At 54.7% G+C, this 17,251-nt stretch overlaps 2 protein-coding genes across 5 annotated transcripts; one reads left to right on the top strand and one right to left on the bottom strand.

The window, feature by feature from the left end:
* Nucleotides 1-149: 149 nt before the first annotated feature.
* ZNF296 (zinc finger protein 296) lies at nt 150-3,936 on the bottom strand. 2 transcript variants are annotated; one of them, XM_059152205.1, is made up of 3 exons: nt 3,560-3,936; nt 3,173-3,325; nt 150-1,204 (listed from the first exon to the last, which is right to left on the bottom strand). In XM_059152205.1, the coding sequence occupies exons 1-3, from the start codon at nt 3,855-3,857 to the stop codon at nt 252-254; spliced, it is 1,404 nt and encodes a 467-aa protein (XP_059008188.1). In that variant the 5' UTR covers nt 3,858-3,936; the 3' UTR covers nt 150-251. The 2 variants fall into 2 exon arrangements, with proteins under 2 accessions (XP_059008188.1, XP_059008189.1); XM_059152206.1 differs by having other exon boundaries at nt 3,173-3,322.
* Nucleotides 3,127-17,036, top strand: GEMIN7 (gem nuclear organelle associated protein 7). Of its 3 annotated transcripts, none has more exons than XM_059152220.1 (4): nt 3,127-3,261; nt 9,827-9,959; nt 13,386-13,472; nt 16,267-17,036. In XM_059152220.1, the coding sequence occupies exon 4, from the start codon at nt 16,271-16,273 to the stop codon at nt 16,664-16,666; it is 396 nt and encodes a 131-aa protein (XP_059008203.1). In that variant the 5' UTR covers nt 3,127-3,261; nt 9,827-9,959; nt 13,386-13,472; nt 16,267-16,270; the 3' UTR covers nt 16,667-17,036. The 3 variants fall into 3 exon arrangements, with proteins under 3 accessions (XP_059008203.1, XP_059008201.1, XP_059008202.1); XM_059152218.1 differs by lacking the exon at nt 3,127-3,261 and adding an exon at nt 6,279-6,412; XM_059152219.1 differs by lacking the exons at nt 3,127-3,261; nt 13,386-13,472 and adding an exon at nt 6,279-6,412.
* Nucleotides 17,037-17,251: the final 215 nt, after the last annotated feature.

The raw sequence follows: 17,251 nt of genomic DNA, 5'->3' as shown, positions 1-17,251 counted from the left end.
CTGTGCCAGTCCTGCTGTGCCCGGGGCCCTGGGGGCTGGCCTTTCCCCTCCCCCTCTCCAAACCGGTCTGTCCAGCCGTCCACCCCAAGGAGGGAAGCCACCCGCCCCACCTCAGACACCCCAAGAAAGCCAGAGTCCAAACACATGTGTAACCAGGAGGGAGAATTTACTTGCAGCAGAGGAAGGCCAGGGAGGGCACCCAGCGATGGTCTCGGTGGTCCCGAGAGCAGCATGGAGGGCACTCTGACATCTCAGGCCTCTCCGCCCACCCCGGGGTGCTTCTGGCGCAGATGTTTGTCCAGGGTGGCGCGCAGGCCGAAGGGCACGCAGCAGTGGGGACACTCGAAGCGGGTGCTGCCGGGTCCAGGGCCGTGCATGCGGCGGTGGCGGTTCAGCTTGCTGCTCTGCGCACAGGCATAGGAGCAGAGCTCGCAGGCATAGGGCCGCTCGCCGGTGTGCGAGCGCCTGTGCACCGTCAGGTTGCTGCTGTTGCTGAAGTGCTTCCCGCAGAACTCGCAGCTGCCCCCGGGCCCTCGGCTCTTGCCCAGTGGCTTGGGCATCTTCTTGGGGGACAGCTGGCTCTTGGCTGGCTCGGTTCTCTGTTCCTTGGGGGCAGGCCCCCAACTGGCCCCGCCACCAGGGGCCCCGGGCTCCTGGACGCCTGCAGTGGCTGCAGCCCCGGCACCTTCCCCGCTGCTGCACGGGAGGGTGCTGGCCGGGGCAGCGGCGTGCGCAGCTGGCTCCGGAGGGGCAGCAGTGGAGGCCTGCTCCCCGCCAGCAGCGGCCCTGCAGGGGCTCTGGGGCAGCAGCTGCCGGTGTGTCTTCTTGTGGCGGTTGAGCTTGCTGCTCTGGGTGCAGGTGTAGGGACACTGGTCGCAGGCGTATGGCCGCTCTCCAGTATGCGAGCGCATGTGCACCTTGAGGTTACTGAAGGAGCTGAGGGTCTTGGCGCACACAGGACAGGTGGGGCTCCGCCGGGGGAGGACGCTCCCCCGCGGGCTCTGGGCCCCCACTTCGGGCCCCACGACCGCCGACACGGCGGCGGCCACCTCCGCCAGGCCCAGCAGCGGGGCCTCGGGAGCCTCGGGCTCCGTCTGGTAGATGGACAGTCCGTGGTCCCACTGGGCGTGGCGCAGCAGCTTCCAGGCCCCTGTGAACTGTCTCCCACAGCGGAAGCAGCTCAAGGCCTTGGGGTCCTTGCGCTCTGCAGAGAGAGAAGGGCCAGTGTTAGGGAGAGGGAGGAAAGCTGGGAGCACCACTCACACCTGCCAGTCGGCACCTTTCCGCAGGAAAGGCCCTGTGTCGGGCTGAGAAGGCACCACAGGAGACAAACTCCCTATCCTCAGAAGCTGAGGGGCAGACGTGGGCAGCCAGACAAGGAAAATCTGTGGAGTGGATGACGATGACCTGGGGATTCTGTGTCTGAGAATCTTCCAGAAGAAAAGGGAAAGCAGAGCGAGGGATGGGAGGAGTGCTATTTTCTATGGGGGAGAGGGTCATGAAGGCCTTACTAGAGACCTGGAATTCTGGGTGCTGGGGGTGGGCATGGCCCACCACTCAACTTCCCACCTAGACAAGAAACAAGACCTCTGTCTTCCAGATGGGAGAACTGAGGCAGACACACTTCTCTGAGGCCACAAGCTTAGAAGGGCGGAGCTGGGGTTTCAATGCAGAAACCTGGGGAGACAGATTTTCAAAAAAGACTGCTGGGATGATTACTGAGTGGGTTTCTGCACCAGGCTCCAAGTTCATGGATTCCACGGGTGGTCTCCTATTCCCTGCCTTATGCAGAAGACGGGGCCAAGGCGTAAGTGGGGAGAAGGCAAAGCAGCCACCTAGACGACGGGGTGGGGCAGTGAGGTTCCCCACCCTCCACATGCACCCGAAAGAAAGAACCCTCCAAATTCGATGTTTTCTCTAGACTCTCCAGGTACTACCAGTAAAGTGTCTGCCTTGAGTTTCCAAATTCTAGACCGTCTGGGATGGGGGCAGCTTTCCTGAAGCACCACCAGCCAGGGTCAGGAGCTCAGAAGGCAGCTGCAGAGTGCCAGCCCGGCCTGACTTCCAGCTGGTTCTCCGACTCCCTAGCTGAGTGACCTTGGGAGAGAAACCCTTCTCTCTGGCCTTCAGTTTTCTTACTCATCAGAATATGGGGATCCTGGGGATCCTCTCCCTTTTAGGGTTGTTGTGACCTCAAATGGAGAAGAACTGAGAGTTCCGGTCCATTTCAGTCCTCAGTAAACATGAGCTGAGCCACGGGGCTGAGGTGCGCCCACACTGCTCCAAGTCCAAGTACCTGGGGTGTTCAGTGATTCCACCAAGGCCCCTCCGTGGGCCACCAGACCACCAGATGCTTCAAGTCTACAGCTAATTCACAGTCCCTCCTTTTCCTCCGCTACTACAGGACCTTCCAGCCCACAGCCTGAGCCTGAATATAATTCCATCTATCAAATATCCTAGACCACATGGGCCAGGGGGTGGAAATGTGCAGGTTCAGAGGCGCCTTAGCCTCTGATGACCAGAAGCTAACCATGAGTCTAGTATCAGGTCAAGGGCTTTGGTTCCCTACCAAGAGAAGGAACCCAGGTGTCCAGACACCCAGGACCTGGCCCAAACCAGGGGCTTCCCAGTGTGCAGGGCTGGGAGATTCCATCTGAGAGGGAAGCCAGAGGCCCCTTCCCTGTCTCTGAGCAAGCGCACCAGCGCCTGGAATCCAAAGTTATCAAGAGGTGGGATGGGGTGGCCATGCCAGGCTTCCAGCTGGCCTCAGCTTCCCCTCCCCCAGGTTGCTGCCCTCCCCAGAGGTCCCCCTACTGCCACAAGGGTCCAGCCACCTGGCCAGTTATTTCTGGCCAAGGGGAAGGAGAAGTGAAACCAGATGGGGTGTGTGTGTGTGTGTGTGTGTGTGTGTGTGTGGCAAATCCCCAGACCAGTCTTCAGGGGCTGGCCACACCCTGTGGGCGGCCCTCCTACAGGCCCAGCCCCTGCCACCCCCCCCCCCAAGTCCCAGCCCTAGGACAGGGCAGGCCCTGGCCACGCCTAGGCTACACCCGATGGGGAGCGAGAAAGGGGAAGTAGTGCTCACTGCCCCGCCTGTCCAGCTCAGCCCCTGCTCCCACAGGAAGCCGGGCCCTTGAACTTGAGAGGGGGACTGCATCTCCTCTTGACTCACCTGAACCCTGGCAGGGGCTGGGCTCTTTGAAAAGCTGACAGTCCACCTTCTTGTGGTCCATGAAAGCAGTGATGGCCTCCAACGGAAAGGTCTGCAGGCAACGGCCGCAGGTCAACAGATCCGGGTGTTTGTCGGTCCAGGGCTGGCGGTCTGCTGGGAGGAAGCGGGTGGTAAGCGTGGGGTGGGGCCACGATGGGGCCTGGGGGTTCCGAGGGAGAGGGAAAACCCGAAGGTCAGAATGGGGGCTGGAGGCCGGGAGCACGCAACACAAATGAGGCAGGGTCAAGGGGTCGGGGGTTGGGGCCCGAGGGAGGGCGTCCCACCCCCCACCCCCCAACCCCCGGAGGGAAGGGGGAGAGAGGCGGGGCAGGGGTAGGGGGCGCTCACCACGAGGGCTGAGGCTCAGTGGCGTCCACAGCGCCCACTGGTTCCGAGCGCCCAGGGAGTGAAGAGGGCTCCCGGCGGGCGCGGGGCCGGGGGAGTGGCGGGGTTCGCCCTCGAACCGCCCCGACGCAGGCACTTCCTTCGGGGAAAAGGGCCCCAGCCCCGGGGCCTGTAGGGGCCGCGCGTCTGGCTCGGGCTTCACTTCGATGACGAGGTCCGGCATCTCCATCTCGTCGTCTGTGTTGGAGGCGGGCGCGGGATCTACTCGGCGGGGCGTGCAGCCGGCCTTGCGGCGGGACATGGGTCGAGGGCCGGGCGGGCTGGCGGGCGGCGGGCTGCGGGCTGGCGGGCGGAGGACGCGCGGGCCGTGCGCGCTCCGTCCGAGGCGCTCAGGTGAGTGACTGCGGAGACCGGCCGCGAACTCTTACACGTGCTGGCCCGGCCCGTGGCTCCGCCCACCGGGGCGGGGCCTGACGGGAGAGTACAGGGCGGCCCCCACAGGGGCCCCGGGCCGCAGGCAAACTCGATCAAAGCAGAGCCTACTGCATTTTCTTAGGGACCAAACCTTAATTACGCCGAGGCCACACGAGTACACGCGCAAACAGCTATTCCTGACCCGGCCTTGGGGCCGGTGTAACTGAGGCAGAGGGTGCCCACACCCACCCCCGAGAGAGAAAAATAGTAGGGGCCACGTTTTTCGCTAGGCGCCTATGAGTAATCGGGACGGTTTCATTAAATGCATTACAATAAAAATTCTGTGGGCCAACATTTATTGAGCATTTACTGTGCACTGGGTTCTGTTCTAAGCACGGAGGATATCGCAGGGAACAAGACAGAAAGTAATAATCCCCGGCCTCAGGCAGTTTCTTTGTCGGGGAGACAGATTCTCAACAAGGTGACTGCAAAACCTAAGTGCCTCCCAGGATGACAAGTGCAGTGGGGCAAAATAAAGCTAGGAGGGGCTGCAAAGGGACGGGGTTGCTGGGGTGGGGTCGGGAGGGTCCGTTCTCTCCAGAGCAGAGCCTGGTGGAACCTAGAGCGGCAGTGTGCGTTCTAGAATAACAAGGGAGGGGGTTGGGCGTGGGGAGAGGCGTGGGTGATTTGAGTTTTCTGAGAAAATGAGGTCAGACTCAAGAGGGTCTTCTGATCACTTTAAGGTCTTGGTTTTCCTGAGACCAGAGCCTTGAGTGGTTTAAGGCGAGGAAGGTTGTGACCCTATAGATCTCTGCTCTGGAATCACCATTCAAACCAAACAGGCAACTGTCTCACCCCCCCCCCACCACCACCACCACCTCCGCGGCCCCCCTCAGGCCTCCTTGAACTTCCCTCCACAAAGCAGCTCACTCTGATCACTGTTTGAAGTGGCATCGACACCCAGCCCCACCCTCCAACCCTGACGAGTTTCTTCTTCTTCCTGGCACCGGCCACATCAGAACTAGACCTGTCGACTGTCCTCCCTTCCTCTCCACCCCCACCCCACACAAGCCCCCTGAGGTCAGGGCCAGGGTCCGTCCTCGCTGGCTCCCTGGCCCAGCTCAGAGTGAATTTCACATGCTAATCTCCCCAGAGTACTGCTCCAGGCCAGAAGGTTCCTCATATTGTTATTCAGGGCTGAGCTCAATTGTCCTCCAGAGAGCAGAGGACCTCCCTGACCACTGTATCTAATGTAGCCCCACCCTGCTGCAGGCCTCAGGACCATGACCTCCATCTGTCCTCGCTTCTTCCCTGGCCCTCGGCTTCCCTGTCTGATACCTCAGGGTGCTTCTTCACAGCCAACATGACCCTTATTTTATTCCTTCTGTATCACTCATCACAAGCCCTGAAGGATCTTGTTGATGTATTTGCTCCTGGAGACCCTGTATCTGCCCCTACCGGCCCTTCTAGAATATAGGTTCTAAGCAGGCAGGAGCCAAATCAGCCTTGTTCACAGGGCCCTGCTTCTGCATAGTTCAGTTAAATTTGTATTGAGCTCCTGCTTTGCAGTTTCTCCCCGTCCCCCTTTTAAAAAAGACATTTATTTGAGAGAACAAGAGAGCCAGAAAGAGAGGGAGAAGCTGACTCCCACTGAGCAGAAAGCCGCACATGGGACTCGATCCCAGGACTCTGGGATCCTGACCTGAGCCCAAGGCAGACTCTTAACCGACTAAGCCACCAGAGCATCTGGCACAGTCTTTCAATAGGTATGGCAGAGGGCCTGTGTGCCAGGGCATCTGGTGGGGTGGAGAGGTCCACAAAGCCTCCACCTTACTGAAAAAGTGTGGCAGAAGGGAATTCTGTCTAAACCCAGATGAACGAGGCTCCCAAGCCCTTCAGGCCAGACATTCCATCCTTCAAGGCTCGTTTCCTCCTTTGTAAAACGGGGGTGCTGCAGGGAGGTGTGCCGGACAGAACCACCACCCCTTGGGTCCATCCCAGCAGCAGCTCTCCCCAAGCCTCCTTCCCGCCGTGTGGCTGCGCGGGGTTTCAAGGAAAGGGGGCCTGGGGTCTGGAGGGCAGGTGAGGGTAGGAGTGTGCACGTGTGTGTGTGTGGGGGGGGGCAAACACCAAGCGCCGCGCTTAACTCAGCCGGGAGGAAATCTTCTCTGCACCTCGGTTTCTTCTTCCGTGAAGCGGGCATCCCAGACAGGCCCCACCTCGCCGGCGGGCGGCTCCGAGGGCAGCGCGGGGCCAGGCCGCCGCGGAGTGGGACGCCGGGCAGCGCCCGCTTCCGAGCGCGAGAGCCCGCCCGCCACCACGTGGGGCTTGGGGCTGGGGCGGAGGCGCGGGCGGAACCCAGGCTGGGCGGCTCTCGGCCCGCCCGGGCCTCTGCAGCCGGGGCGCCGGCGGAAGTGCGAGCGCCAGTCGCCGCGGACCTGGGTGAGTGCGGGGTGTCGGTGGCGGGGCGGGAGCTCCCGTCCGCGTGCGGAACCGGGAGTGGCGGGAAAGGGGCAGGTCCGCGCCTGCCACACCGGCCGTGGAGGACCTTCCGGTCCCTCCACCCCGCCCGGAGCTCCGGCACCCGTACTCCGATCCGGGCACGTTCCCGCGCTCGGGTCGGCGGGGCGAGGAGCCGGGGCAGCGCGCAGTGCCCTCCCCCGCCCCCGGCCCGCCTCTCCCGGGAAGAGGATAAGACAACGGTCAGGGCAGTGACCGCGGCTGCAATCCTGACGCCCCGCGGTGGTGGGACGGAATCGCCGGCCCGATCTGAGCTGGGAGGACACCCGGCGCGGGCAGAGTGGGGAATGGACGCCCGGGGGCCGGGAGGACCTACTTAGTATAAGAAAGGGCTGGCGGTGGGTGGCCAGGGCGGAATTGAAAGGGAGCTGACCTGCGCAGGGGGCAGAGGGGAGGGGAGGGACTCCGTGCGGGAGCTGGGGATGGGGGCTGGTTGTGTGGACTCGTCAGCCCCTTGGTTCATTCGCCGGGGTCGGGGGTCTTCGCCGTGAACCTGTTAAACCAGCTCGTTTCCTGCCCTGGTAACGGAAGAGTTAGCGAAGCTTCCACTGAACGGATCCATTGCCTTTTCCTTGGAAGTCAGCCCCGAGGCCCCTGGAAGGGAGGTTTGCGAATCTGCTGCCCTCGCCCACGACCCAAGTGATGGGCTCTGGAGTCTTAGCTATGCAAATCGTTTTTCAAGTCATGGGGGATGGGTTTGGACATTTTTCTGAAATCTTCTGGGGGAAATCCTTGGCTTGGAAACTGAAAAGATTAGGGATTCTGGAGCCTGATCACCAGCGAGCATGGATAGTGCCTGCTTTTGCCTTCTTGAACACGCCCTGCGGACCTTTCCTAAACCAATTTCTTACCGGATCACACCTTGGTTCTGAAACCTCCGGTGGCCCTTCAGTGCTGTCTGAGGACGTGGCCTGATCCCTTGTCAGACCAACCTGGGTTTGGTCCCTTTCCCTGCCCCTCAGCCAGCTCACTCCCAGTAAATGATTCTCATTTCCCAGTCCCAGTTTCCTCCTCTGGAAAATGGGGATCCCACGGGCTAACCAAATCTCCATTTATTCTCCCTTAATGGAGAAAGCAGGTCTGTACGCTGGTTCACTCTTGCATTTTTGTTTTATCCAGGGATTTAACATCATTTGTGGCCACTTGATTAATTCCTAACGATCCTTTCTGTAGTACCAGCCCTAGAGAGTAGGGCGTTTCTTTTAAATCACTCAAGTGTTAACCTAAATTGCAGGAGAGCCCTGGGGGCTGATGATTGTTGACCAAGTTTGGACTGCAGTGGTCAGATAAGTTAAAAAATGTGTATATCCTTGAGTCCCATTCGCAGTGGTAGTAGTCAAATAAAGAAAACGTATATTGTACACCTGAAACTAATATCACAGTGTGTATTAACTAACTGGGATTAAAGCAAAAACTCAAAAAAAGAAGAAAATGTATATATCCCATAAATCCCATTTACTGTGGTCTTCCCCATCAGGGAAAACACTGAGAGTCTGTCCTGGTCCACCCCTCAGTCTAATAGCAAGTAGTGAACGGGCTCTCAACCTTCAAAATAAATTCTTTTTTTTTTTTTTTAAGATTTTATTTATTCATTTGACAGGCAGAGATTACAAGTAGGCAGAGAGAGAGAGAGAGAGGAGGAAGCAGGCTCCCTGCTGAGCAGAGAGCCTGGATCATGACCTGAGCCGAAGGCAGAGGCTTTAACCCACTGAGCCACCCAGGTGCCCCTCAAAATAAATTCTTATCTGACCACTTTTCCCCACCTGCATGGCCCTCAACCTGTCCCAGGCACCGTCATCCTCTGCCTACGTGGGCCACTGCACTGGCTTCCTCACCAGGCTCCCTTCCCTGCTTCTCCCTCGGTGTCCCTCACAATCCACTGTCCCCGTGCAGCAGGCAGAGGGATCATGTGAAAATCCAAGTCCCGTCCTTTCTGTCCCTCCTCACTCAGAGTAGAGAGCCAGCCTCATGTAGTCTTCAAGGCCCTTCCGGAACTGCACAATCCACCCCTGCTCCCGCCTCCTGCCTCCTCCACATTGGCCTCCCTGCCAAGGGCTTGCATTTGCTGTTCCCACTGACAGGAACACCTTTCCACCCAGATCTCTACGTGACTCCGTCCATTATACCATTTGGGTCTGTGCTCAAATGCAACAGACTTCCTGGCCAGCTTGCTCTCTCGCCCCCAGCCTCCTTCCTTCCAGCCCTGCCCACTCCGGCTCAGCATCCTCTAAAGACAAGTCAGGTGGGCTGGGCACTGAGCAGGCACTTGGATAACGTGGACGGCTGAATCTTTTCTTTCCTTCAACAAAGATTGACTGAGCTCACCCTGTTTGCCTGGCTCAGGGGTGGGGCTGGGATGGGGTTGTGAAATCACCAGACATGGCCTTTCAAAGTCACGTGTCCTGTGGCAGACGGGACAGTACGCAGGTAAACAAGTGCGTGCATATTGTTAGGAGGGGATAGTACTGTGCGGATAGGAGAATGCGGGGTGAAGGGGCTACTGTCCCCCCCCTAATAAAGGTGACATTTGAGCAACGACCTGAGTGCAGTGAGCGGGGGAAGATGAGTCCTAGATCAGGAAATGTATAAAACTCTCCCATCTGGAAGAGGGTTCTAGGCAAGAGTGTTTTGGTTTTTTTTTAAAGATTTTATTTATTTATTTGACAAAGAGGGAGAGATCACAAGTAGGCAGAGAGGCAAGCAGAGAGAGGTGGGGGGGGGGAATCAGGCTCCCCACTGAGCAGGGAGCCCGACGGGGCTTGATCCCAGGACACTGAGATCATGACCTGAGCCGAAGGCAGAGACTGAACCCAGTGAACCACCCAGGCACCCCAAGAGTGTTCTTGATACGTGCAAGGACTGGAGGACTGAGGCAAGAGTGGAGGGGCAGGATATGAGGTCAGAGGGGTCTTGTAGCCACTGGGAGGACTTGGGCTTTTTGCTCTTGGGGGAGGTAGGAGCCCTAGGGGGGGCTCTGAGGCTAGGAGGGGTGTGTTGGGACTTAGTTCTAACAGGATCTCTCTGATAGCTGTGTCCGCGCAGGGAACAGTGAAGGTAGAAGCTGGGGGCCCGATGGGGAGGAGACTGGTAGAGTCTAGGTGTGAACGGGACCAGACTGGAGGGAAGCAGAGTGGGGCAGAGGGTGAAAAGTTGCTGGGTTCTGGGTATGACTTTAAAGGTGGAGCTGAGGGGCTGTACTGATGGATGGAAGAGAAAGTGAGGAGGGGTCCAGGACACCGTGGGATGTCCTTTGCCTGATCACCCTGAAAGATGCTCCCCTCTCCTGGAAACCTTAGGAGGTCAGTTTTTTCTTTTCTTTCCTCCTTCATTTCACAGATGAGGAACCGGAGCCGGAAGGCTGCCTACTCCCCAAACTCCACCAGCCCAGATCCTTCTTAGTGAATCTGGGAGGGCTAAGAACCACCAGGCTCCCGGAATCCACACCTTCATCCTCTCTGCCGCGCGTGGGGTAAGCTGTGGCCTGCCTCCTGGTCTGGTCTGGCCCACCAGCTAAGAGCGAGTCTTAACACTTCTAAGTGCTTGGAAAATTTTAAGAAATCTGTGTGGGTGCGTGAAATTGTATGGAATTCAAATTGTAGTGTCCCTCCTGGTAAGTAAGGTTTTAAGAAGGGCCACGTTCATTGTTTGCGTATCTGGCCATGGCTGCTTTCTTGCCACTGTGGCAGCGTTGAGTAGTTGTGACAGACCCTGTGGGCCACAAAACCTGAAGTATTTACTGTTGGGCCCTTTACGGAGGAAATTTGCTAACTTGCAGTAAGGATCCCATCTGACCACCACTGTGATCGGTAGGGCTTGGCAGCTCATCCCTAGGAAAGGTCTGGGTTGGCACAGAAAGTTTGGGGAGAGGAAATTCACATTCCCGAGGGGGAATCTGACATTCTTATTTCTATTTCTTTAAATTTTATTTTAAGTAGTCTCCACCCACCACCCTGAGATCAAGAGTTGTGCACATTCCACCAAATGACCCAGCAAGGTGCCCCAGGAATTCAATTTTTTTTTTTTTAAAGAATTTATTTATTTATTTGAGAGAGCGAGAGTGAGACGGAGCACAAGCAGGGGTGGGGAGGGTGGCAGGGGAGAGAGAGAAGCAGGCTCCCCACTGAGTAGGGGCTCCATCTCAAGGCCCAGGACCCTAGTAATTATGGTCCGAGCCAAAGGCAGACACTTTACCGACAACTGAGCCACCCAGGCGCCCCAGAATCTAACATTTTTCGAGAGAGATGGGAGCATTACAGTATGCCCCTTCCTTCTTGAAATTAGAATTTAAAAATTACTTTGATGACACCCCTGGCTGGCTCAGTCAATAGAGCTTTGGGATTCTTGATCTCGGGGTTGTGAGTTCCAACCTCACGTTGGGTCTAAAGATGACCAGAATTAAATAACATCTTAGAAAAAAATACTACTTTGACTAGTAATATTTTGTGGAAGGACTGTGAAAGTCATAAAGAGGTTGACAGTTCAAAGGCCCCTCCCCTGGTTCTTCCGGGGGCTGACGGACCAGCAGCCTTTGCAGTGTTCACAGAAACCGTAACTGGCCCTCATGACATTGATTTACGCCCTTAGTCCCAAGGGACGGAAGGTGCTTCTCCACAGCTGCACAGACACCTTGCCTCATCAGCCTTGCGTCTTACCCCACCTGGGAAGTGAAGGGTCTTCTAGCATTGGAGCTTTAATTTGCATTTCCCTGGTTGTCTGTGGGGTTGTGAGTGTGTTCGGGAGTTGAATAGCCGTGTTTATCCGCCCCACCCCTCACCTGTTTGTCTACACTAGTGGTTCTCTACTAGACACGTTTTTTATTTTGTTCCTCCCAAGGACATTGGGCCATGTATGGAGAGTTTTTTGGTTGTTTATTTTGTTTGTTTGTTTTGTTTTTAAATTAAGGGAGAAGCAGACTCTGCTGAGTAGGGACCCCCAAGCAGACTGGATCCTGGGACTCCAGGATCATGCCCTGAGCTGAAGGCAGTCACTTAACCGACTGAGCCACACGGGTGCCCTGCCCCACCGCCTTTTTTTTTTTTTTTTTTTGTAGAAATCATTTCTTTGATTATATACACTGAATTTTTAAAAAAAAAATTTTATTGGGGTAAAGCATACATAACCTTTGTCTCTTTACCTATTTTTTAAAAGATTTTATTTATTCATGAGAGACAGAGAGAAAGAGAGGCAGAGGGAGAAGCAGGCTCTCCGCAGAGCAGGGAGCCCAATCTGGGACTTGATTCCAGGATCCTGGGATCAGGACCCGGGCCGAAAGCAGACGCTTAACCAATTGAGCCACCCAGGTGTCCCTACCTTTTTTTTTTTTTTTTTAAAGATTTTTATTTATTTATTTGATGGATAGAGATCACAAGTAGGCAGAGGCAGGCAGAGAGAGGGAGAAGCAGGCTCCCCGCTGAGCAGAGAGCCTGATGTAGAGCTCGATCCCAGGACCCTGAGATCATGACCTGAACTGAAAGCGGAGGCTTAATCCAAGTGGCGCCTGAGCCACCAAGGCGCCCCGAACCCTACCTATTTTTTTTTTTTTAAGGTTTTTATTTATCTGAGAGAGAGAGATAGAACACAAGCAAGGGGAGAAGCAGAAGGAGAGGGAGAAGCAGACTCCCCAGTGAGCAGGGCCTGATGTGGAGTTTGATCTCAGGACCCTGAGATTATGACCTGAGCCAAAGGCAGAGGACTTTTTTTTTTTTTTTTTTTTAAGATTTTGTTTATTTATTTGCCAGAGATCACAAGTAGGCAGAGAGGCATCAGAGAGAGAGGGGGAAGCAGGCTTCCCGCTGAACAGAGAGCCTGATGCAGGGCTCGATCCCAGGACCCTGGGATCGTGACCTGAGCCGAACGTAGAGGCCTCAACCCGCTGAGCCACCCAGGCTCAGAAGGCAGAGGCTTAACCGGCTGAGCTACCCAAGCATCCAACCACTTTACCTATTTTATCTTATTATTCCATTCTATTTCATTTTATTTTATGTAACCTCTACCCCTAGTTTGGGGCCGGAATTTATGACCCTGAGATCAAGAATTTCCTGCTATTGACCGAGCCAGCCAGACACCCCAATATATGGAGAACTTAAAATAAAAGGCTTTATGGGGAGCCTGGCTGGCTTAGTACAGCATGGAACTCTTGATTTGGGGTTATAAGTTTGAGCTGCATACTACATGTAAAGATTATTAAAAAAAAAAAGCAACTCTTATTTTTTATTTTTATTTTTATTTATTTATTTATTTTTTAAAGATTTTTTATTCATTTATTTGACAGAAAGAGATGATGAGCAGGCAGAGAGGCAGGCAGAGAGAGGAGGAAGCAGGCTCCCCGCCGAGCAGAGAGCCCGATGCGGGGCTCTATCCCAGGACCCTGAGATCCTGACCCGAGCCGAAGGCAGCGGCTCAACCCACTGAGCCACCCAGGCGCCCCGTCTCTTATTTTTTAAAGATTATTTATTTATTTATTTGTCAGAACAGAGAGAGCGAGGGAGCGTGTGCACAAGCAGGGGGAGTCCAGGCAGAGGGAGAAGCAGGCTCCCTGCTGAGCAAGGATCCTGATGCTGGGCTCTATCCCAGGACTCTGGGATCGTGACATTTAACCGACTGAGCCACTCAGGCGTCCCCCCAAAATTAAAATCCTAAAAAAAAAAAAAAAGGCTTTATTGAGATGTAATTCTTATACCGTACCATTCACCAGTGGGAGACAATTTTGGGAGTCATGGCTTGGGGTAGGGGATGCTACAGGCGTCTTGTGGCCAGAGGCCAGGGCTGCTGCTAAAATCTCACACTTCTGCACTTAACAGCCCCCCACAGCAGGACAAAGAGGGCCCTGCCACAAATATCAATGATTCTGAGGTTGAGAAACCCTCATCTACTGCTGTGGCCCATTCCTCTGCAGGATCCTTTCTTGCCAGGAGCCCGCGGGTGAGCTGCAGAGACAGGAATCGCCTAATGAGGAAAAGGATCATCTCAGTCTCCCTCTTACGTGAGTGGCCCGGGGTGGGATACCGGGTACCTAAAATCTGTCATCACTTTAGAGAGGACTGAGCCACGGTTTTAGCTGCCTGAAACCTGGGTCCCTCTCTCCCCGTCTCTCTTGCTCACAGAACCAGCATCTCCCTGTATGCAGCCCCCATCATAGTGGTGCTTAATGTGTTCCAAGCCTGTGCTAAACACTGTGTGATTGTGCCTTTAGTCCCCGGGCCAGCCCTGTGGGGCTGGTCTTCTTACCACCTGTATTTCACTGATGGGGAAACTGAGGCACAGACTGGTTAAGCAACTTAACCCAGTCACACAGCAATAGTAATAATAACAATTGTAACTCAACTTTATAGAGAAGCTACCTTGAGTCAGGCTCCCAGTCTTGTAGGAGCCTGTCGCATCCTAATGACACGCTGAGGGGCTCTAGGTGCCATTTCTCCATATAAGGGAAGAGGAAACTGCCTCTCCGGCTTGAGGTCCCCCAGGGAAGCTGGCCTGGGAGCTCAGTCTCCACTGCATATGTTCAAGCAGGAGTGATGTTTAAAGGGCCGGTGTCTGTGTCCCTGCCCCACAGGGTTCCAGGAGCTGAGGGTACAGCAGAAGGCAAGCAGCAAGGCCTCTGCCCATGGGGGAGGCAGGCATCTAGCAGGGTACAAAGGCCATTAAGCAGAACAGTGAATACACCGTATGTCAGAAGAGTGCCATTTGCGACAGAAGACAGGGAAGCTGAGGAGGGCCGGAAGGGAGGGGGGTGGGACTTGAACATGGCATGCTGGCAGGGTCTGGAGCTCGTGGGGCTGCTGAGGGCTGTGGTGAGGACTTTGGCTTTGACTCTGCCAGGCAGAAGCCAGGGGCGGGCTCTCAGCAGAGTACAGGCGTGACCGGGCTCCGGTGTTCGATGGTGGGTGTCAGGTGTTAAGCAGGTCCCTTTGGCTGTGCAGGTGGGGATAGACTCGGGGTTAAGGAGACAGTGAAGGTGGAAGCCAGGAGCTCAGGGAGGAGGTGACTTCATGCGTCCAAGCAGGAAGCGACAGCGGCTGGACCAAGATGTGGGCAGTGGAGAGATGAGCGTTACTCAAAATACAAAAACAACAATACCGGTTTGGACTGCATCGGTCCAACAGATTTTTTTCCATAAATACAGTAAAATACTGTGAATGTATTTTCTCTTCCTTAGGATTTTCTTAATAAAATTTGCTTTTCTCTAGCTTACCTTGATGTAAGAATACAGCATGTGATATGTACAACGTACCAAATATGTGTTAATCAGCTCTTTATGCTATCAATAAGGCTTCCAGTCAACAGCAGGCTACCAGTAGTTAGGTCTTGGGGAATTTCGAGTTATACCTGGATTTTCAGCCATGTAGGGGGCTGGAACTCTAACTCCCAAGTTGTTCAAGAGCCAGTTAGATATATTTTTCCTCCTCAGGCTTTCTTTGCCTTTTATGACCTTGATTTTTTTTTTTTTTTAAAGGGCAAAGAGAATGCACTTCAAAGATTTTGTTTGTCAGAGAGAGAGAGGGAGCACAAGCGGGGGAGGAGGCGGAGAGAGAAGCAGGCTGCGCACTAAGCAGGGAGCCCGATGCAAGGCTCGATCCCAGAACGCCAGGATCATGACCTGAGCCAGAGGCAGATGCTTAATGACTGAGCCACCGAGGGGCCCAGCAGGCTCTTTTTTATAGAATGTCCCTCAATTTGAGTTTCCTCACGATGAGATTTAGGTAATCCATTTTTGGTAGGAATACCACAGAAATGGTGCCACGTCAGGAGGCCTAGGGGGTCCATTTGTCCCACTACTGCACGTGATGGCTTTGATGTCTAAGTTAAGGTCGTGTCTACCAGTTTCCTCAGTTACAAACTTACTGTTTACTCTTTACAACAAATAAATATTTTCTGGGGAAGTACTTTAAGACTTTGGCTATGCTGGCACTTGCCCAGCACTCATCTACAAATTTCAGCATCCATTGGATTTTACCTCCTTCAGTGGACTCATGATTTCTGGTTTTTTTAGGGGGTTATAATCTGTAACAATCATTTTTTGTCTATTTTATTTCTTCGAAGGTTTTATTTTTTTAAGAGAAAAAATTTTAAAGATTTTATTTTATTTACTTATTTGAGAGAGAGAGAAGGAGAGCACAAGAAGAGAGGTCAGCAGGAGAAGCAGACTTCCTGCTGAGCAGGGAGCCCAATGTGGGACTCAATCCCAGGAGCCCAGGATCATGACCTGAGCCGAAGGCAGTTGCTTAACAAACTGAGCCACCCAGGCGCCCCTAAGATTTTATTTTTAAGTAATCTCTACACCCAATGTGGGCCTTGAACCTACAACCCCATGATCAAGAATCCCAGCCTCTGCCGACTGAGCCAGCCAGGTGACCTGTGTAACTTGTTATTGTAATGTTCATATCATTCCAGAGCTGGCCCCCGGAAGCCGTCGTAAGGTGGCTCCCGTGTGATTGGGAGTGTATGTGGGAGAGAGCATTTCCCTATAGATCGGATGGGCTGTGTGTGAGAGATGAGAGGAGGCTGGAGTTGGTTCTTTCAGCAAATATTTATTGCCAGGGAGTAGGAATAAAATAGTGATCAAAGCAGTCAAAAGTTCCTGCTCTCATGAACCTCGAGAATGGTGGTAGCAGCTCCTAGAGAGGCGGTAACTGGCAGAGGGAGGGGACAGCGTTGAGGAGGAGAATCCGGAACTGGGTTTTGGACAAGTTGAGCCGAGGTGGGGTAGACAGACGCCTCTTGTCACTGTCGCCCACTCCCTGTGTAATGGCTTCTTGCTTTCTTCACCCATCTGCCAGGATAATGCAGACTCCACTGACCATCCCTGTGCCTGTGCTCCGGCTCCCTCGGGGCCCAGATGGCCTGAGCCGAGGCTTTGCGCCAGATGGACGCAGGGCCCCCCGGATGCCAGAGGGTCCTGAAACCCCAGGGTCTGCAGGAGTTCAAGAGTCTCGGGAATCCCAGGAACAGCAGGCACGAGCAGCGCTCCGGGAACGCTACCTCCGCAGCCTGCTGGCCATGGTGGGTCACCAGGTGAGTTTCACACTGCACGAGGGCGTGCACGTGACTGCCCACTTCGGAGCCACTGACCTGGACGTGGCCAACTTCTACGTGTCACAGCTGCAGACGCCCATAGGTGTGCAGGCTGAGGCCCTGCTGCGGTGTAGTGACATTATCGCATACACCTTCAAGCCATGAAGATGCTACTGGCTTCACCTTTTGGCTTTGGGCCTAGCCACCGGGCTCCAGCCCCGCCACATGGTCGTGGGGCACACAGAGTTTGGAACTCCCTTGGAATTCTGAGCCGACCTCCAAGCAACTCTGGCTTCTTGGGACTTCGAGGGTGTAGTCGGTAAAATTTTGCAACCCCAGGAGTTCTAGAGCCCATTGACATGAATGCTCTACCTCAAAGAACTCTAAACTCTAAAATAGCCTCTTGCCAGTTCCTGAAGATTGAGGATTGGGCGTGGAAGACAAATGGCAGAGTGGGAAATTGTTTCTTGAAGCTGCAAAGTTCAGCCACCCTGAAGATACTCCCCTCCTACTAAAGAACCAATTATCCCAGGAAGATTCGCCTCCTGTTTTTTGTTTGTTTGTTTTTTTAAAGTGTAGCGCACAGGGATGGAGCCAGGTCTAGGAAGTGGAAGGGTGGCCAGGCTAGCTAAGGTCTGAATCTGGTGGATCTGGGCCAAGAGGATACATCACAGGGCTGAGAGGAGCTCGGATGAAGGCGGAGATTGGCTTGGTCCGGGAATGGCTGGAGCTACCCGAAAGCCGGGTTTG

Source organism: Mustela lutreola, chromosome 16 (genome assembly GCF_030435805.1).
Source record: "Mustela lutreola isolate mMusLut2 chromosome 16, mMusLut2.pri, whole genome shotgun sequence".
Classification (NCBI taxonomy): Eukaryota; Metazoa; Chordata; class Mammalia; order Carnivora; family Mustelidae; genus Mustela; species Mustela lutreola.
Note: the sequence above shows the minus strand (reverse complement) of the source record. Positions and strands in the feature narration are given on the sequence as shown.

Excerpts from the sequence above, each read along its gene's own strand:
- ZNF296 (XM_059152205.1), bottom strand. The coding sequence starts at position 3,857 with ATGTCCCGCCGCAAGGCCGGCTGCACGCCCCGCCGAGTAGATCCCGCG. Across the intron at positions 3,326-3,559 it reads ACTGAGCCTCAGCCCTCGTG|CAGACCGCCAGCCCTGGACC; the intron begins GTGAGCGCCCCC and ends GCTTCCTCCCAG. Across the intron at positions 1,205-3,172 it reads CAGCCCCTGCCAGGGTTCAG|AGCGCAAGGACCCCAAGGCC; the intron begins GTGAGTCAAGAG and ends CTCTCTCTGCAG.
- GEMIN7 (XM_059152220.1), top strand. The coding sequence starts at position 16,271 with ATGCAGACTCCACTGACCATCCCTGTGCCTGTGCTCCGGCTCCCTCGG.